General features: G+C 52.6%; 1 protein-coding gene across 1 annotated transcript; it reads right to left on the reverse strand.

The window, feature by feature from the left end:
• Positions 1–211: 211 nt before the first annotated feature.
• nrps1 (uncharacterized protein) lies at positions 212–18,807 on the reverse strand (the record flags this gene model as incomplete). The annotated part of the gene is made up of 12 exons (XM_056665896.1): positions 212–601; positions 676–2,895; positions 2,944–5,268; positions 5,320–5,699; positions 5,750–11,484; positions 11,549–13,918; positions 13,974–16,786; positions 16,860–17,360; positions 17,428–17,507; positions 17,575–17,731; positions 17,832–17,876; positions 17,956–18,807. The coding sequence occupies 12 exons, from the start codon at positions 18,805–18,807 to the stop codon at positions 212–214; spliced, it is 17,868 nt and encodes a 5,955-aa protein (XP_056522846.1).
• Between the last annotated feature and the right edge of the window lie 2,320 nt (positions 18,808–21,127).

A 21,127-nucleotide genomic window follows, 5' to 3' on the forward strand; every position in this document is an offset into this window, starting at 1 on the left:
AAAGAGAGAATGTAGTGGGTTTGGGCAATGATTACCGCGTATGTCCGAAAGACATGCATAATGAAGACATAAGAAATGAAGGGGACATGGTAGGCATTCGACATGAACATTAACACAAAGGAAATGGTTTTTTTTTGTTTTTTTTTGTTTTTAGAAGAATACGTTGTGTTCTTCTTTGCTCTGTATTACTCTTTGCAACACACGTCAAGTCTCAAGCTCGACTCGAGATGATGCTGTTATTCCGTCGAGTCAACTTCCGAGCCAATGTCATTGCCTTCTCCCATGTCTTCTTCTTCTCGACACGGGAAACAGGGTCAGGCGAGGCAGCGCCAGTCGCAAGATGCTCGACAGGCTCTTCCTGATGCTTCGCGTTATACAAAGCCAGCACAGCCATCTGTCCCAGGAAAGAAGGATGCTCGATAAGGTCCTCCAGACGGACCTTGAGACCCTCTTGTTCAAGGAGCCAGGTCAGCTGAGCAAGGTTGAAGACATCGCCGCCAAGGTCAAAGAAGGAGGAATCCAGCTGGAAGGCAGACTGGTGCGTGGGCTTGTCATTGGAGTCCGGGTCGACAGTGGCTGGGACGGTGCGGCTGGGCAAGACCTGATGCCAGGAGCGAGACAGGATGTCTGAGTGCACGAGCAGCTCTGCAATGGAGCGCGACTTGAGGTGCGCACTGAGGAAGTGTTCGTCCGATGGACGGGGAGGTCATCAATGGTCTGAGGTGGCAGGGAACGCAGCGTGCTCGCGGAAGGCAGCGAGCTGTTGGGATTCGCTACGAGCGACTGTGCAATCTCGCAGGCCATATCGAGAGCCTTTTCTGCGAACATTGGCATGACAGGTCCCTTTTCGGAGTAGCCGAGGGTAACATCAAGGCCGCGTTCGCCGGAGGGGCGAGAGACCAGGGTCAGATCGGCGAGGTTGTCGTTGACACCGACACCACCCATGCGGTACTTGTTGCTGTCGAGTTCGATCGTTCCTTCGTAGTCGACGTTCTGGTGGAAGACGGAGGTGGTGAAATAGGTCCAGGAGGGCCAGTCGGTGCACTGCTTGATGATCTCACGGAAGCCCAGAGACTCGAATGGCATGTTGGAGACTTGCTGGTCTTGGAGATAACGGAATAGATCCAGGGCAGTCCAGTTCTCGCTGAGTTTCACGCGAACCGGGATAACGTTGACACAGGGACCAACGGTGTTTTCGATGCCAGGTACTGTGGCGTTGCGACCGCTGATGGTCAGACCAAAGACAACGTCGGATTGGGCAGACAGCTTGGCGAGGGTCAAGGCCCAGGCAGCCTGCATGACGGTTGCAATGGTGACATTTCCAAGGGCAGTGGGTGGGATCTCGATCTTCCTGTGGATTTCGGTGAATGCACCCACGTTCTGGAACATGCTTGTTCCCTTTCGGCGTACAACTTGGGTCATCTGAGATCCCTTGAGAAGGTCGGACCAGTGGCGGTAGTGGTCCGGAGTAATTGTACCCGGTAGCTGTCGCAAGTAACCAGCAAACGGAGTAACGGGAGGCAACGGTGTGCCTTCGTATCCGTGCTTGATCGCAGCCATAATCTTCGGCAGACAGACTCCATCGTACTGGGTGTGTGAGAGGCGGATCAAAATGCGGTGCTGATCGCTGCCCTTCTTTTTGACAACGTAGAACTGCACGTATTGTTCACCCTCGCGGGGTCCGTACTCACGGTCCCTCTGTTGCAGGGTCATAGTAAAGTCGTCGAGAGCGCGATCTGTCTCATAGACAAAGATACTGGGACGGATCTTGCGAAGGACAACCTGGAAGAACTGGTCATGGAAGCACACAAAGACTGTGCGCAGAATATCGAAAGCATCGACAGCCTTCAAGCAGCTCTCGCGAAGGCGTCTCAGGTCCAAGGGACCATTACCTTCAAGGTAGAAGTAGTTAAGCATCCATCGGGACTTGAAAAGAGTCGCCGTCAAAGACATCGCTTGGAAATCAGTGACAGGGAGAACATCGGCGATGCCACCCTTGAAGACACCGATCTTGGGGCAGATACCACTCTGTACTGCGGCATCATCAACACATGACGGCTTGAGAACCTCGAGGTTCTCAGTTGAAGGGGATGGCCCCAGCGTCGTTGGCGTGATGTTGAGTAAATCACTATCAACCTCTTTGTGACCGCCAGACTTGAGATCGACATTGAGGAGTTGCTGAGTGACGTTGGCGGCCCGAACTGTCGCCAGCATGTCTGCGAAAACAGGGTTGTGGAAGACATCTGCGACAGTAAGTACCAGGCCCTCTTCGCGAGCCGCGCTGACCATTTTCATTGCGGTGATGCTATCACCGCCCAACTTGAAGAAGCTGTCCTGATGTCTCACCACGTTGGGTGAGAGACCAAGTGCGCTACTCCAAAGGTTCCACAACTTCCTCTCCACATCGGCCGACATCCCATCCTCGCTGGAACGGGATGTCGCCGAACAAACACCCGAATCATCCGCCTCTTGCACGCCAAACTGGTATGGCGAGTCGACAGTGGCCTCAGTGTGGCCACCGAAGTTCGACAAACCCTCCGTTTTGATGGGAGGAACTGTCAGTTTCCCTTCTCTCAACATCCGACCAATAATTTCATGGACGCGATCATCAATGATTTTTTGAATGGCACTGCTATCAATCGCATCTCCGGCGGACTTCGCCTTGTCGGCCAATGTGGACTGGGAACGATCCCAATCCATTGACTCCGACGCAGCTTCAGCGCCGAACTTGGACTGCTCCAGAGTCGCATCGGGCGACTCAATAAATCCAGTGAAGACCTTGGCAATTGTATCAGTCAATGCCTGTGCCTCCTCATCTGAGACAACATCGTTCCAGTATCTCAAGAGAATGCCCTCTTGGCCTCGTGCAATCTCAACGTTCACAGTCACCGCATACTGAATGGAATTAGTTACTGTAAGAAAATTGATAGAATTGGTACTCACCTCGCTGGGGTCATGTGCGTGCTGAAGATCGAAGGACAACCCCTTTTCTTTGGGGCCACCCGCGACGGAGTGATTCTGAATTGACAGGGTAGTGTTGAAGAGCGACTGTCCCTGCCAGCCAAGCTCGTGCTGGATGCTGGCGAGAGAGCAACTCTGGTGGGGTATGCATCGAATGTAGTCATCTTGAACATTCTTGGACACATCAGTCAAAGTCTGGTGGTCTGAGAACTGGACACGGCAGCAGAGCATGTTGATGAAGATGCCGACCATATCCTGGATACCGTTAACAGGGGCATCGCGACCAGCAGAAAGATATCCGAAGCAAACATCATCGGAGTTAGTGAATTGTCGAAGAACAATGGCCCAGGCTGAGAGAGTCAAATTGGCAAGGGTCACAGAACTCCTTTCGCAGAACTTGAGAAGCTCCGGGAACCGCTGGAAGTTCATCATAACACCCTTCAGCGCTCGCTTTGAGCCAAATGTGGCGGATGGGGCAAGGTGGCACGGGTGAACTCCACCGAGGTATTGCTTCCAGTGACCGAGGGCGTCAGCTTGGCTCTGAGACCGGATGTATTTGATGTAGTCGCTGAAGCGAGGTCCAGGTCCCTCGGGAATCTTGCGCTCATAAGCGAGTGTCAAGTCACGGAGGAGGACATCGACAGAGCCTCCGTCAATGATTGCATGGTTGATCTCGAGCTTCAGAATCACACGTCCAGTGTTCGTTCTGCAGACAGTGAGTTGGTGAGAAAGCTTGGACTGGCGAACGGCATTCAAGGCACGAAGAGAAATTGCAGCCAACTTCTCTTCGACCTCGGAGTCGCGGCACTCCACGCAAATGTTGTTCTCGCGGAGGTCCTTGAGCACCAGCTGATCGAAAGATCCTCCGGTGTAGTTGCTATCGACGAAGATGGTTCTCAAGACAGGGTGGCGGTCGACGAGGGTTTGCCATGCTTGAGAAACCCTTTCAGCGTCGACCTTGCCATATTTGGCATCCTTGATCTCGAAAATGGTGTGGAACATGTAGGCATTGGGGTCGCGGAGTTGGCTGAGCAAAAGACCCTCCTGCATCGGAGAACAGGGATAGATATCCTCGACCTGATCCCTGTCGCGAATGCCCGCCCTGCGGAAGGTGCTGTCGGTGAGCATTTGCAGGCCGTGGTAGTTGATCGGCAGAAGAGGATAGTCACTGAGAGTTGGCTCGGGGGTGGCCGTCTTCAGTGTGAGAAGATCCTTCTCGAGGGTTTGCTTGCACTGAATGATCCAGCGGCGGATCGAGCCCTCATGCTGCATTTTGCGATTGTAAGTGAATGCGACATTGAGACGACCTTTGATGATAATGGCCGAGATCTCAAAGAGGGCGAAGCGTGCAGTCTGAGGGCCCATGTCACCCGCAACGGCGAAGTCAGAGCTGTCGAAGACGCTGCCATGGTGATGGAACAAGGAGTCGTCTCGCTCAAGTTGCTGCATTTTACCCAGATAGTTGAAGAGGATCTCCAATGGAACTGGGAAGTCGGCTGCCTGGTTTTGAAGGAGGCTTTTAGCGAAGTAGGGGCGTCCGTTATCTGTGATCTTGCGCCGGGTATCCTTGACGCGCTTGATGATGTCGTTGAGAGCACCTTGGCTTGTTAGTCTGATATCTCCGAGACGGGCAATGATAAACTTACGAGCGTCGAAGTCCACTAGCAAAGGCGCCATGGTAGTGAACCAGCCAACTGTTCTCGAAAGATCAATGTCGGCTTCCCATGGTTCTCTGCCATGACCTTCATTGTAAACAGTGGGAACCTTGCGATCGGTGAAAGTCCGACCGAAGGAATGAATGATGGCAGCAAGTAGGATGTCAACAGTGTCTGTCCGGAAAACACTGTGGCAACCATCCAGAATGAAGTTAGTAGTGTCCTCACTCAATGTGAAAGATTCCATCTTGATATCTCCATAGACATTGGGTGTGTCTTGCATGCCCCAATACGTCAAGTTTGGCTTCTCGGAAGTGAAAGGCAAGGAAATGTTGGCATCGTGGGTCCTGACCCTCTCCGACTGCATTGCACACCAGCTTTGGAATGACAAAGCCTTGTCCAATGATAAAGATCCAGAGACAACGAGCTCTTCGAGATCTTGAAGCACAATGCGCCAAGATACCATGTCAATGCACAAATGGTGAGCCACAAGGAACAGGACCTGACCACCGGCGCGGAGATTGAAAAGATCGGCGGCCAAAATAGGACCGTTGAGAGGATCAAGGTAAGTCTGGCTCTCGGCGATCTTGGGAACCATCGCGCGAGTGTCGCTGACGGAGTGAACGCGGAAACGGAAAGATTCGTCGACCTCCTGCAAGATCATGTTAGAAGATGGCGGAAACAAATCTCGGCTCAAACTTACCGCTGCGGTCTTCTGCTGCCAGTTTCCATCGCTAGTTGTGCTGAAGCGGGCACGGAACATGGCGTGCTGGCCGATGACAGCCTTGAGGGCGCGTCGGAGGACCTCTCCCTCACAGCGGCGAACGATACGAACGGTGATACTCTGGTTGAAGCGAGCAGCCCCTTTGTAGGATTTGGCGCTCTGGAAGTACAGCCTCTGAACGGGGGAAAGGGCAAAGCCCTCACCAGCTCGCTCTTCACGTTGAGAAACAGGTGTCTTGGTACCGGCGGTTTGTGCAAGTTCCTTTACCGAGCGACTTTGCAGAATGTCGTGCAGTGTCAGAACAAGTCCCTGCTTGCGAGCGCGGGAAATCACAGCCATTCCAGTGATGCTGTCGCCGCCTGTGAAAATGGGTCAGTATATGAATATCTCAAGAAAGGAGGAAGCTTACCCAAGCTGACGAAAGATCGGTCGACATTGACCTTGGACAAAGAGATATTCAACACCTGGGCGAAGATCTCGCGAATAATCCTGAGCGAGCCACTCTTTTCATCTCTTTCTTGGGGCTTTTCCTCGGTCTTCCCGCGCTTGATGCGATCATAATCCGCCATAATACGCTCGTATGACAGATCATCAATATCCTCAAGCCAAGCAGTAATCTTCTTTCGGTCGAGCTTGCCAGAAACCAGCATGGGGAGCTTCTTGATCAGTGCCCAAGTCTGCGGAACCATGTATATGGGAAGCTGGTCCTCGAGGTTCTTCTGGACGTCAACAAGCTCATTGTAAGCATGGCGCTCAAGCTCATCCTCGTCAACAAGCTCACAGGCCTTGTCTGAAATAAGCTTGTTATCAGCTGCAACACTGTTCAAAGACATGACAGTGACCAGGCGCTGCTTGAGCGGGCCCTTCTTGGGAAGAATGACGACTGCATGGCGTGTGCGAGTATCTTCGGACAAACGATGCTCAATCTCACCGAGCTCCATTCTCTGGCCGTGCAATTTGACTTGGTGGTCCTTCCGGCTGATGTACTGAATGGAACCATCGGGGTTGTAGTAGCAGAGATCACCGGTTTTGTAGATACGCCGGGGACCAGGAACAGTGGCCCTGAAGTCCTTGATCCAAGCGGGGTCGGTCGTGAATGCCTCTGCGTTCTTCTCGGGGTTTTTGAGGTACTCTCGGGCCAAGGGAGTACCTTCAAGGGCAAGTTCTCCCACTGCACCCAAAGGAGTCAGCCGATCGTGATTGTCAGGATCAACGATCCAGGTGAGGGTACTGGGAATGCCATAACCGATGCGCCCGGGGTCGCGGTTGGCGGCCACTGCATTGTCGATGACGGCGAAAACACACGTCTCGGTTGGTCCGTATCCGTTCATGAGGTGAACGGAGTTGGCCCACTTGGTGATGACTTCGTTGGACATCTTCTCACCACCGCAGACCAGGTGCTTGAGGGATGGAACCGAGGATGGCTCAATGATGCTGGCAATTGAAGGAGTGAGGAATGTCCAAGTAACATTCAGTCGACGGATTGCACCAGCCACATCGTTGAGACGATCGTCCTCGCTGGGTACGCAGATTGTACCTCCCAACATGAGGATCGCAAGTGTCTCCATGACAGCGGCATCGAAAGTGAGTGAGGCAAATTGGAACACTCTCGAGGTTGCATCCATGTGGACCCACGGGGCGAAAGCCATGATACTGCTGACCACGTTGCGGTGCTCAACAATGATGCCCTTGGCGCGACCGGTGCTACCAGATGTGAACAAAGCGTACGCCATATTGGATGGTTTGACCTGAGCACGGCCGCGGACGGTTGACTTGAGGGACCCATAGGCCTTGATGGTGTCTTTGCTGATGGGGATAACAGTCTTCACAACTCGGCTATACCGATTGGTATAATTGGGTGTGCACAGAATGATGTTGGCGCCGACGTCGGCCAGAATCTCTTCGTGGCGAGATGTAGGGTGGGACGGATCGAGAGGAACATAGCCGCCACCGGCGATGAGGACACTGATGAGGGTCACCATTGCCCAAGCTGATTTGTCAAGGCACACTGGAACAAAGACTTCTGGACCAACTCCACGAGAGATGAGATAATTGGCAAAGCCGGATGCGAGATCCCAGAATTCTCTGTAGGAGAGGTCACCATCCCATGCACACACAGCCTGAGCGTTCGGAGTCTCATCACACATGTCACGAATGAAGTCTTGCACGGTTCGTTCGACAGTGAGCGGAGTCCGTTCGTTCCAAGTACCGATCTCCGCCTTGTCTTCAGGGCTCACAACCTCCAGGTCTCCCAAAATGCTTGTGGTGTTCTTGGGCATCGAAATCAATTGCTGCAGGACATGGGCAAACTGCTGGATAATGCGTTTGGTCTGCCAGCCATTGATGACAAGTTCATCGTGGTGAACCGTGAATGCAATGCTTGTCTTCGTGACACCACATTCCACAACAAGAGGGTGAGTGAAGAAGTCTTCGCTTGTCTGACGCTTCTCGTCGACCCAAATCTTGTTGTCGAGTTCGCCATCACCAGGCTGGATCACAAGCAGGTTCTTGAAGTCGCAACCAGTGGAGGCATCCTTGTTCAGCTGACGGATGCGCTGAAGACCCGAGTGCAGGTGCGGAATCATCTCAGTGGTTGTTTGATGAATCTTCTGCAGGTATTGTAGAGTGGACATCGCATTGTCGACCTGAACACGGGTCGGTACAGTGGTTAAAACAGGACCAGCAATATCCGCAACACCAGGGAGATCGATGTTCCTTCCAGACAAAGTCTCGCCGAAGCAAACATCACCAGACGCAGTTTGTGTGGCAATGACGATTGCCCATGCGGCGCGCATAAGCACAGGGATGGTAAAGTCGACGCTTTCGGGAGTGCGAGAGATCTCCATAGAGTGATGCTGAGTGTTACCAGCACGAACGGCATCCGGCAATGCATTCTTGTTGTGAGGGAAAGGTGTGCTTGACAGGTCCGCTAGATGAGTCTTCCAGAAGGTGTCGGACTCCGCCATGTTTTTCTTCACCAAGTAGTCAATGAAAAGGCTGTAGGGGGCACCAGCACGCTTGGTCTGTGAGGCAAAGTAGTTCTCTTCGACCTTGCGGAAGACCAAAGGAATACTCCAACCGTCATAAAGTGCGTGATGAACAGACCAAACGAAGTAGCTGGAAGAGGAACCACGCGGCTGAACCATGGCATAGCCAGTAAGAGGTGCACCATTGTGACTGGGCAGTCGAAGGAAGTCATTGGGAAGAGCTTCAAAGGACTCCGCCTGAACCCAAGCGATAGGAGACTCCTTCAGCACAACCTGAGCAAAATTCATAGCGTCGGTGTGAACAATGCGAGTGCGCAGGATCTCCAAGTCAGCGACTGTCTGTTGCCAGGCCTGCTTGAACCGACCGACATCGATACCATCAGCAAGGCGGAAGGAAGGCTGAGCAACATAGGCACCGTGATGTTTGATGGAGAGTGTCAGAAGACCCTCTTGCACTGCACTGCAGGGATACACGTCGGCGACAAGGTTCTTCGACACTTCGCAGTTGTCGGTAATCTCGTCCATCAGGTTGTCGATGTCGATTCCAGCAGGGAGCAGGGAGAAGGGCTTGACAATTTCCTTCTTGATTTCAGCAGCTCCGCTAGAAACGACGCAAGTCTTGGCCATCTCAATCAGAAGCGGAGAGTTGAAGATGCTGGACACAGTAAGAGAGATACCCTCAGCTTGAGCAGCGCCAACGAGGTTCATGGCAGACAAGGAATCACCACCCAGTGCAAAGAAGCTGTCATCGGCGGTGACAGAACCGACTTCCAGGTCAAGAGTCTTCTCCACAAGGGCCACGAGCTGTGCCTCAAGACCAGTAGCCGTAGACATCCCTCTATTGTCAGAGGTATTGAATGTGATGTAAGACTTTAGGGTGTCCTTGGATAGGGTCTGGGCCATTGCCTTCAGTCTGCGACGGTCGATCTTTCCAGAGGAAGTGAAGGGCAAGTTCCGGATAGGGAAGAACAGCCGGGGCATCATGCTCTGGGGCAAAAGGTCGGGAAGAGAACTCTTCAACTTCTGAATGGCATCCATGTTGGATACTGAGATGGGCAGTAGCAGTGGATCTGCTCCAGAAACAGTGGTGGTGAGTTGATCACTGCTGCCCCCGTTGGAACCATGGTCCTGTACAGTGAAGAATGCAGCAAGACCCTTGGCGATGGTCCGTTCTCCGGGGACGACAACATCGACAGCAACTTGTGAATCGTCAGGGAGGCAGCGAAGGCATTGTTGTTCAATCTCCTCGAGTTCAATCCGCTGGCCATTGAACTTGATTTGAGTATCTTTGCGAGAGATGAAGGCGAGACTGCCATCGCTATTGTAGCGAACCAGATCACCAGTGCGATACATGCGATCATCGCGCTTGAACACACCCTGCAGGCCATCGTGTCGCACCCAAACGGGACACTGGAAGAAAGAGGCTTTTGTCTTTTGCTCATTAGCAAGGTATCCACGTGCAACGTTGCTTCCTTCGAGGATCAATTCGCCGACAGCGCCGACGGGAAGCAGGCGGTTGTAGTTGTTAGGATCAACGATCCACACTCTGCAATTCGGCGCTGTTCCAATGGACGTGGGATCCTCGCTGACCCTGTTTCCATCCCAGTCAACTTTGACACCAACTGTGGCAATGACTGTGGCTTCAGATGGACCATAGGCATTGATGACGCATCGATCGCCCCAGCGGTCAATGTGGTTAGCGGGCATCTTCTCACCACCGGTGGTAATAACCTTCAGCGTTGGGACGCTCTTTGGATCCAGAGTATTGACGATGGCAGGGGGCGCGAAGATGTATGCTGCCTCCATACGGCGAATGGCACCACTCAGGCTGTTCATACGCTCATCCTCGCTGGGAACGCAGACACAACCACCAGTCATCAAAGTCATCATGATCTCCAGAATACTGACGTCAAAGGTATAGTTCGAGAACTGCAAAACACGTGTTGTGGTGTTCATGCGCAGGGCATCAGTCATGGCAAGAGCTGTGGTACTAAGGGCAGTATGTTCGACAACAGTGAGCTTTGGCTTCCCTGTGGTACCAGAAGTGAAGATGCCATACGCCGCGTTCGATGGCGCAGGACGAGTGCCGGGCATACCCAGAGGCGAGTCAGGAAGTTGGGAGACGGAAGTCTGGCAAACAGCGAAGGATTTGTCGACCAGCTTCGAGACCTTTGCCAGGAGAGAAGATGAGCACAGGACCAGATGAGTGCCGATTTCGTCGATGAGCATTTTCAGGCGAGAATCTGGGTGCGATGGGTCAATCGACACGAAAGCTCCGCCGGCCTTGATCACAGCAAGCTGGGCGACGATGGCCCAAGCAGACTTCTCGAAACACAAGACGACGAAGACTTCGGGCTTGACACCTAGACCTGTGAGATAGCGAGCCAGACGGCTGGAGACTATTTCAAGCTGTCCGTAAGTTAGGTTCTTGTCCCAAGAGCAAATAGCTTCTGCGCGGGGGTGAAGCAGCGCTTGCTGTTGGATTAACTCGTCGGCGCACTTCTCCACTCTCGGAGGCGATGAAGCGTTCCAATCACGAATCTGGCGGACTGAGCGTGCGGGGAATAAGTCCATGTCTCCAACTGTGCGCTCAGAGAGATCTTGGGAGATTAGGTCGTCCACAACCTGGCTGAACAGATCCATGACATGGCTGACGTAAAAGGAAGAGAGAGTGTCTGAGGAGTAGGTGAAGTGAATATCGGCGTCAGAGTCCGAGACCTCCGTTTCAACCACAATCATATCAGTCTCGGAGGCGCTTGGTTGGCGGCTACTGTCTTTCCCGAGATTGGAAGCTGTTCGGTAGTGGAGGGAGGTGTTGAAGAAAGTCATGTCATCGAGTCCAAGCTGATGCTTGATGGCATCCAGAGCAGCAAGGTTAGCGACACTGCTCTTGAGATCCAACTTTGCTTTCTGTAGAGCATCTTGGAGCTTGTTCTCATTCTGGACGAGGAAGCGACAGGTGGAGAGCTCTTCGCCATCCAGAATCTTCCCCTCCAGGGCTGCTGCGGAATACCCAAAGCAAACGTCGTCCGAGCCAGTGTACCACCGAAGAACGACTGCCCAAGCAAACTGGAACAATACCTCGACAGGCAAGCCAGAGATCCGACTGAATGCATGAATGTTGGCGGCCTGCTTGTTGAGCGTGCGCATCGCGCGACTGTTTTCACCTGCTTCGTGAGAAAGTGCGGGGGAAAATGCAAGGCTCGACATCAGCAAGATACTCCTTCCAGAAAGTGATGCTAGCCTGGGAGAGGCTGGCGTGGCGCGAAACGCGATTAGCAGAATTGGACCCATTCCAACACTTGATGTCGAGTAACTCGAGGGCGGTACTCGACAGCCCTTGTGTCTCGGTCTTGAGGGCCTGGTGGTTTAGCTGTCTGGAAGAAGTCAAGGGGAGGGAAGAGATAGGGATGTAAATACTCGGAACCTTGTTATTGGGAAGGGTGGTACTCAAATGAGCGTGCAGACTGGACACAACGCCCTTCATTTCGGGAGTCGCTGGCTGGAGGACCGGCTCGCCAAATGTGCCCGAGATGGTATCTGACGATACCACGAAGGCAACGAGAGAATGCATCTTCGTTCCGTCATGTTCCAGTTGAACGCTCTCCAGAATGCACCTCTTCCTGGGACCAAGGAAGGAATCAATGCGCTCCCGAGTCTGGATCAGGTCGCTAGCCATGGTAAGTGCGTTGCGGTCGCTCTTCCGTCCCAGGAGAACAAGGGAGCCGTCGGAGTTGTATCGAACGAGATCGCCAGTCTTGAACAAACGGCGACTACCCTCCCGATGCCTTCCCGGAAGCCAAGTGGGGTTGTCGAAAAAGTCGGGGCTCGCTGCGGACTTCTGATTGAGATAGCCCCGAGCAAGAGCGGGTCCTTCGAGTGCCAACTCTCCGACACTACCGATGGGGGCAAGGCAGTTGGAGTTGAAGGGATCCAAAACCCACGGAACACAAGAAGTGCTCTTCCCAATGAGAGTGGCCTCGTTCTGGCCCTGGGAACAGAATACATGGAAACACGCGGAGGAACTTTCAGTTGTGCCATACAAGACCTGAAGCTGCAGATCATCAGTTTGCCAATGATCGAGAACCCACTGGGGGACTGCTTCACCACTGAGAGCGATGGACCGCAGTCCAGGCACATCTTTGGGCGAAAAGAAGCTTGCTGCGGTGGGGGTTATGCTAGCAACATTGACATGTAGGACATTGATCGAGCTGGCCAGCTTGAGTGGGTCAATATCAGCGGGAATGCAGAGGCAACCGCCCCACATGAAGGTGCCAAAGGCCTCCAGGATGAATGCATCGGAGGTATGAGGCGCAAATTGGAGTGTCCTGGAAACATCGGCAATTGCCATGGTGGTAGCAAATGCTTCAGCTCGGGTCATGACAGTTGAGTGGTCCAGAATAACACTCTTCGCAACGCCAGAGGTGCCGGCAGTCATGGCGACAAATGCGATGTCGGATGGACTTGCCGCGGAGGTAAGGACCTCATCTGTGAGGTACTCGAGAAGAGACTCGCTGACAGGTATGACGTAGGGGACGATATCCTCGAGGATCTGGGCTTTCTCGGGCGAAGCCAGCGCAACCTGGACCACATTATCGACAATCCATTCCTCAACAAGTCCCATGGTCTGAGGGCTGTCGACGGGGATACATCCACCGCCGGCTTTCATCACTGCCAATATAGAAACAACGTTCCACACAGATTTCTCAAAGCAGACAGGGGTGAGAGTTCCAGGACCGACACCAAAGGTGATGAGATAGCTTGCCAGGCGAGAGGAGTATTGGTCCAGTTTGGAATAAGTCAAGTTGCCGTCCCAGGCAGTGACAGCAAGGGCATCAGGGCGCTTCTTTGCCATCTCTTGGACAACGCGATGGGCGCATTTCTCAAAAGGCTTGGGGGCCTTGCTGTTCCAAGACATGATCTGGGCTTTGTGGTCGTCACTCAGGCTATCCAACTGGCTAATCTCACCATCAATGTTCGCGGCGATGTTTTCGAGACATCGGAGATAGGTGCTAGCCACACTAGTGGCCTGAGAGTCTGAGAGATTTGTGGTCCAGTAGTTGAGGTCAATCCTGGCTTTGGTGTCCGTAGCCTCGATGTTGATGTAGACAGGGAACTCAGCGGGATCATGAATTGCTCCGACCTCGACACATTCGATCTCACTACTGACGGCGTCTTTGGAGCTCGGGAGACGACGGTAGGATACACCAGAGTTGAACAAGTTGGTGTCGGAGAGCTTCAGTGCATGCTGGATGTCAATGAGCGAAGTGTGGCGGTATTCCAGGCTCTCCATGTAGTCATTTTGGATTTGGTGGAGCACATCGCTCAACTTCGCATCATTCTGGAACTTCATGCGACAAACCAGGAGGTTGATGACCGGACCAATGACCCACCGGACACCCTCAGCTGGGACATCGCGCAGAGAAGCCATGTAGCTGAAAGAGATATCGTCGGATCCACAGAAGAGGCGAAGCGTGAGCCCCCAAGCGGCATTGAAAACGTTGGCAAGAGTGATTCCGCGCTTTTCACACGTTCTGTAGATCTTGGATGGCTCCGAAGTTGACTGGGATCGACCTAAGAGTCTTGGGTGACTGCTGGCCATCAGTGAGGGTAGGGAAATGGCAAGGTTGGGTATCTTTGAGGTACGCGCGCCAGTAGTCGATGCTGGCTTCAGTTGGCGCATCCTGCAGATACTGAATGTAATCCCTAAACAGAGGCTGAGGAGTCTCTTCCAGTCGTCCGGCATATGCGAGCTGCAAGTCACGCATGATGATCGAAATGGAGTTACCGTCCATGGCAGCATGACTGATCTCGATGCGCGCGAAAAGTCGGCCAGTCGAAGTTCGGCAGATAGTAAACCGGTACGCAGGCGCAAACTGGCTGTAATCCTTGGGCTCTTGCTTGTCAAATGTAGCAAGTACGTCGCTGTCACCTGATGACTGCAAGAAGACGGGCGTGGCATCATAACTCTTTAGCACAATCTGGCAGAAAGGGTCCCGAGGAGTCAGATTCTCAACGAATATCGTGCGAAGCATGGCATGATGAGAAACAACCTGCTGCCAGGCATTCACAAGGCGCTCCAGATTTGGCGCGGTCGCTCCGGTGCCACGAATTTCGAATGTGTCATGAACGGCATAGTAAGAGCTATCGCGTTTGCGACCGAGAAGAATGCCCTGCTGCATGCGAGAACAAGGGTAGATATCTTCAACAAGATCCGGGGTCTCAATGCCCATCCGAGGCAGCTTCTCATTGAGCATTTGCTCCAAGGTCGGGTAGGTCAACGATAGCAAAGGGAATGAGCTGAGAGTCAACCGCGGCGCGAGGGTAGGGAGCCGTTCAGCGAGCGACACGAGCAGCTGCTGACAATCGGAAACCCATCGGTGAATCCGATCTTGGTGCTGCATAAACTTGTTGAAGGAGAAGTTGAATCGGACCTTTTCCGCAACGACCATGGCCGAGATCTCGAATAAACCAAAGCGCGGAGTCTCGCTGCCAAAGTCAGCGGCACCGCCTCCTTGACCAGCTTCTCCAGCCATTTGGTCGACCAGCTGGAAGAGACCATCCTTCCGCTGCAGATCCCGATGCTGACCGACGTAGTTGAAAGACATCTCAAATGGATAGGGATGCTCGGAGGCTCGGGAACCCTGCACTGGCAGAACTCGGTTGGTAAAATCAGCGCGCCCATTGTCTGTGACACGACGGCGGAGGTCCTTCACCTGGATCAGGGTATCAATGGGGTCGTCGGACTTGTATGCAGAGAGGAAGATCGGGTGTAGGATGGTGAACCAGCCGACAGTATGCGATATGTCAATGGAAGGGTCCCAAACTTCGCGTCCGTGGCCTTCGTTGTAGATGGTCGGAAGGTCCCGATCGGGGAAAGATCGGCCAAATGAATGGAGCATCGATGCCAAGAAGAGATCAATTGGCTCAGTGCCAAGAGCTTTGTGGCATTCCAGCAGAATGGCGTGGGTGTGCGCCGGGTCGATCTCAAAGGACGCACAATCCACATCGCCGTATGTAGTCTTGTTGTCCTCGAGACCCCAGTAACCAAAGTCCGGGGCAGCCAGAACATCTGTGGCAACTTTGTGTTCGGCTCGCAGGGTGTTACAATGCTCATTCTGGAGGCGGCACCAGGTCTGGAAAGGCAAAGACCCATCATTGCTGACAGTCTTCTCGGGGTTCAGGATGATATCTTCCAAATCCTCCAAAATGATTCTCCACGAAACAATGTCAACGACCAAGTGATGAGCAGTCATTGATAGAACGCGGGGGTGGCCTTCCACATCGAAGTAATCCACAGCAAGCAGTGGCCCAGAGAAGCAGTTGATCGAAGACTGGCTGTCCGCGACCCAGTGCTTGATCTCATCCATGCTACCAACACTGTGCATTCGCCATCGATATGATCCCTTGATGTCGCGGGTAATGTGTTGGCTTGATGCCGTCGCGAGACCTGTGTCGGTGAACCGCGCACGGAGCATGGAGTGCCTGGATACCAATGTCTCAATCGCCTTGCGGAGGTCTCCTTCCTCGATCGCCCTGTTCAAGCGGGTGAGAATTCCCTGGTTGAAGTGACCCTGGCCCTCCTTGCGAACACCAAAGTGAAGGATCTGAATCGGCGAGAGGCTGAATGGTTCATCAACTGCTTCGTCGTAGGTTGTAAGGTGTTCGATTGTCTTTGCGCGTGTAGCGAGGTCACGGATAGACTTGCTGCGAAGAAGTTCCTGTACCGAGAGCGCGAAGCCTCTCTTCTTGCACAGGCCGACACATGTCATAGCTGCAATTGAATCTCCGCCAAGGGCAAGGAAGCTTTCATTCAGATTAAGCTGGTGAGGTGGAATGTTGAGGACGCGGCTATATACAGCAGCCAAGGCTGCCTCTCTGTCATTTGCAGGCTGTGAAGCTTCTGTGCTGACAACGGAAGCAGATGTGGTATTATTAAGATCGGGATCGGTCTCCATACCTGCAACCCAAGTGGCGATGCCCTTGCGGTCGAGTTTTCCGGAAGGTAAAAGAGGCAGAGCTTCAACGCACAGCCAAACCGCAGGGACCATGTACGTAGGGAGACGAGCTGACAAACGCTCTCGGATACCTGGGACAAGCTCGGCCTTTTTCAAGGCGGGAATGAGTCGCAGGGGGACCAAGTCCGAATCAGCCTGTTCGGCAAGCAAGCCAGTGGAAGAGACAACAGCGGCCAACCGACCCTTGGAGAAGCCAGTCTTTGGAAAGAAGACGGAGCAGTGGGTCACGTTCACGTCTTTACTGAGTTGGTTCTCGATTTCGCCGAGCTCGATTCGTTGTCCGTGAACCTTGACCTGAGTGTCCTTCCGACCAATGTAATTAAGTGCACCAGTGTCGGAATTATACCTGACCAGATCACCTGTCTTGTAGAATCTGCGGTTTGAACCACTTTCAGGGTCCAACTTTGTCCAGGCAGGGTCGTAGATAAAAGACTCGTTTGTCTTTTGGGGATTATTCACGTAGCACCGGGCCAGGGGTGGGCCTTCCAAAAAGTAGTTCTCCGGGGCAGCCCACGGGGACGAGTTCATCATGGTTGTCCGGATTCACCAACCAAGTCTTCACACCAACAGGCAGACCGATATCTTTGCAATCGGTGTCTGGTGTGACATTGGAGTTCAGCACGGATGCCACGCTGGCTTCGGTCGGTCCATAACCATTGACCAGTTTGATTTTGGACCAGGTGGCCAGTTGCGACTGAGACATTGCCTCGCCAGCTAGAACGAGACTCTCCAGCCCTGGAACAGTCTCGATTTCAATGAAGCCGATGAATGACGGGGTGAAGCAGGCCTGCGTGACTCGCATCTCGTTGATGGCAGTCACAATGTCGTTGAGCCGAGCCTCCTCACTCGGAATGCACACACATGCACCATGAATGAGCGGCGTCAACGTCTCCGCCAGACTGGCATCAAATGTGTGGGCAGCGAATTGAAGACATCGCGAGTCGCGGAAAACGCGCAAGCCCGGCCCATGTACAATGGAGCCGGACAGGAACGCGCGGTGCTCCAATAGAGTTCCCTGCGAAACATCAGTCAGCTATCCCTGCAGGAGAGTCAAAGGAAAATTAATATAAGAGACCACGAACCTTTGGTTCTCCAGTTGATCCAGAGGTGAAAAGAACGTAGGCTGCATTTTTGTCCTGTGACACCCGATGCAAGATCCACGCTGTTCGCGGGGTCGGACAGACGATCCAAAGTATTAGCGCAAAGAGGTATTAAAGTCTCGACGAGACCGCTAAGTTTCTCAACAAGGCATTCAGAACACAACACCACCGAGGCTTGGACTGATTCGATGAGACCTTGTAGTCTGGGAGTTGGGTGAGTCGGGTCCAATGGGACAAAAGCTCCGCCGGCTTTCATCACGCCAAGCATTGCAACGATGTTCCATTTCTATTCGCTGTCAGATACACTTCACCGAAAAAAAAAACACCAAAAGTGTCGCAAATTCATTTTATTGAAGATTCGACGGAGAATTGCAATCGCGACTTACCGACTTCTCAAAACACAATGCCACACGGATTTCCGGCCCAACTCCCTGCATGCGGAGATGACATGCGAGCTTCGAGGCTTGGTGATCCAGTTCCGCGTATGTAAAACTACCATCCCACGCACACAGCCTCGCGGTCTGGTCCGCTCAGCATTTGGTCGTGGATCGCCTCGTGGATGCAACGATCGTGAAGCTGCAGAGTCGTGGAATTCCACTTGCGGATGCGTTGCCAATCATTCTCCGAGAACAAATTAAGCTGGCTAATAGCGGTGTTCTCGGCAGCAAGGACTTTGGCAAGCAACTGCTCAAATATGGAGGCCACGGTCTTCATCTGATCTCCAGACATATCGCCCTTGCGCCATTCAAGGAAGATGCTGATGTCTCCACGCAGGACCTTAACATGAAGGCGGACTTGACACTGCGCACTGTTAGCGATATCCACCAACGGTCGCGGGTATCCCGTCCTCCATGAGGCTTCAATTATACTAACATCGTCCGGAAGAGCTGTTGCCAAAAGGGGTTTCGAAGGCGAAGCAGGTGGGTCGTATGTGCGCACCGTGAAGATGGTGTTGAAAGGAAGATATCCATCGGAAGCGGCGTCCGAGCTGTCGTTCAGCTGTCTATTCGCGCTGTGTTCGCGCACCTTATCTACAATTGCCGCGATAGAGTCGTTCTCGTCGATGGATATTCGGATCGTCGAAATGTGCACGCCGGTCGAACTCTGTACAGATGTTTTGGAGGAACGCGAGTCGCCCTCGAGATGTTGATACCCGAAGCAAATATCTTCGGAACGGATATAGTAGTGTAGCACGAGCGCCCAAGTAGCTTTGAGCGTGGCGTCCAGGCGGCCTTCATTCCATGCGGTTAATAACTGCGCATGCTGGGCGGCCGTAGGCCTCGTCTTCATCGAGACAGGCCGTTTAGGCCCGTCAACCGCCGAGGCGAACCGAGGGAGATAGCACTTGGTGGATTGGGCCATGTCGTCTGATGGCTAAATGCTTCCTGGGCGGTTCGTTTCGTTTTGCTTGGGGCTTTTCCAGTCGATGAAGGAAAGAGTGTGGGCCTCGAGTATGGAGGATGACAGTAATCCAACAGAAGTACTATTTCCAGTGAGCGCCCGCGAAGCCGGATGGTATCTGTTATTTTAAAGAGCTACGTATGGGGGCCTTTTTTTTACAAATGAAATATTTATTAATCTCCTAACGGATCAAGACTAATTACGCTGTACGCCCGGGGACCCAAAGCTGCATTCGCCATGCTCTCTGAGTGCCGCAAACCAGTCATACGGGGCGCCAATGGCTTAGGGCAATGGTCAAATTCCATCTCTTCCTTGCATGGGACGTAGACGAAAGGGAGACAGAGACACTACGTGGATCAGGTGTCCTTAGGTACTGGTGGAACCAGGTCAGACAAGATCTAATTTCCTAATTTCTATTTTCGACTATCAATGTAACCCTTGGCCAACTACCCGGTACCAACTACTAAACGGTCATCATGCAGGGGAATCGCCCCAGACCTCCTATCCTCTTGGTAGACAGCCTCGTCTTGCTCTTCCAAGCGAGAACGCGCAGCTCCCCGATTGAGCCCCCTTGCGGTCTGGAACGTGGTTGAGGAAGTTTAGGGTAAGAGGACAAGACATCTGAGGCGTTCACGGTGTTTGTCATCGAGTCGATATTAGCCAGAATGGCGTTAAGGATGCCTGGGCTTTTTTTAACTTTATTGTTTATTTTCTTTGACTTTTTTACACTTCCTCGACCGACTCGGCTCCAGCGCCATTGACAGCCTCGTCTGTGTTGAACCCGCCTAGGGCAAGCCGCACAGACGCATGACCCATGACCTCAAATGGCATTTGCCCTCACTTCTTACTGCGGATATAGGTTCTAGCTTCTCCGCCGCATTGGCAACAGCACAGCTATACGAGCCTCGTGAAGGGCTGAGACGGTTATGCGTTTACACCGACTGATGCGCACATGGCACCAGCCCCAGACTGCTTACTCCATGCTCACCTCCCTTTCGGGGATCTTTGCCGATGGGTGCTTATGGCACGGCCATCCGAGAGTTGGGGTCTGCATCAGTAAGGTGTGGCGAGGGTACGAAGGATTTGCCGCGCAGTTTAGGCACTGTCACAGCAGTGAGGCGCCGGTGAATGCGCCGATCCTGATCGCGATCGGAAAGTCAATGTGACACACAATCTGACAGTTCGTGTCTTGCCGGGAAAATTCAGGTGCTAGGAGAGATTAGGAAAAATAGTACTAGCAACGCCCCCACAATGAAAACTTGGCCGTGGGGTCTCTAGATCCAAGGTACCATCCCTTGATACTTGACACTCATACTCATACTTCGGATCTCCCCGATCTACCTAGCCGAATCTGTGTACTCCGCCCGGTGCAAGGATAGAGATGACTAGCATGATCTCGATCTTCGCTTAGATTACAATGCTATTGGGTCAACTGAAACCGACCAGGGCGATGTTCTGTTATTATCTCAGTACTCTGATGAGGTCGAGATGTGCCAATTATAATTACCTAAACGTCAGTACTCGGCATACCCTATGGAGCCGATGGTGATGTGTAAACAAATCAGTCACTTAGGGTCTCGGTTCCTGCAAGGGTCACAAGGGGGGAATCCCGCGACCTGTCGACTTGGCACGGTTAATCTGATCTGTTCAGCCATTGTTGTATGAGTATCGTACTATTGTATTATTGGTGTATTTTTATCTTTTTATATTTTCCTTCAATATTGATCCACTGAAATCAGAACGCAGGAAAGGGGTACAAAAAGCTATCTCGGCTATCTGAGGAATGTTGATGCAATACAGCCCGTCAAAAACATGGATTATTGCCTCCATGTGGTGTGGAATGTGGAATGATGATCTTTGTTCCGTACTTTTTTACTCCGTATTTTAGTTCGATTCGTTCTCGTATATCCGATCTCGAGAAGATCATAATTGCACGGATATAGCCCCGGTCCACACGCCGAGACTTAGTGGAAGATCAGGTTCTCGGCCCTTTGGTGGGCGCTAGTGCGCGCTAGTATGGGGCTGGGATAGCGCCCGCATTTTGGCGTCGATCGGACAATGGCAATGAACATGACAGGATCTGAGGTCAATAGTTTCATCTTTTATACCTTCATATCGGGTACTATATTTATATATCGATTCCATCTCTTCATATCTATGTTGCACACAAGAAATTCCATCTTCATCTCCCCACGGAAAAGACGGAAAAGGTCTCTCCACTACAGAGCAATTTGAAATCCACTGCATAGGTACCAATGTACTGAGGTGGAGATTATGCACC

This window comes from Penicillium bovifimosum (assembly GCF_028826915.1).
Source record: "Penicillium bovifimosum strain IBT 22155 chromosome Unknown utg000004l_segment0_segment0, whole genome shotgun sequence".
Classification (NCBI taxonomy): Eukaryota; Fungi; Ascomycota; class Eurotiomycetes; order Eurotiales; family Aspergillaceae; genus Penicillium; species Penicillium bovifimosum.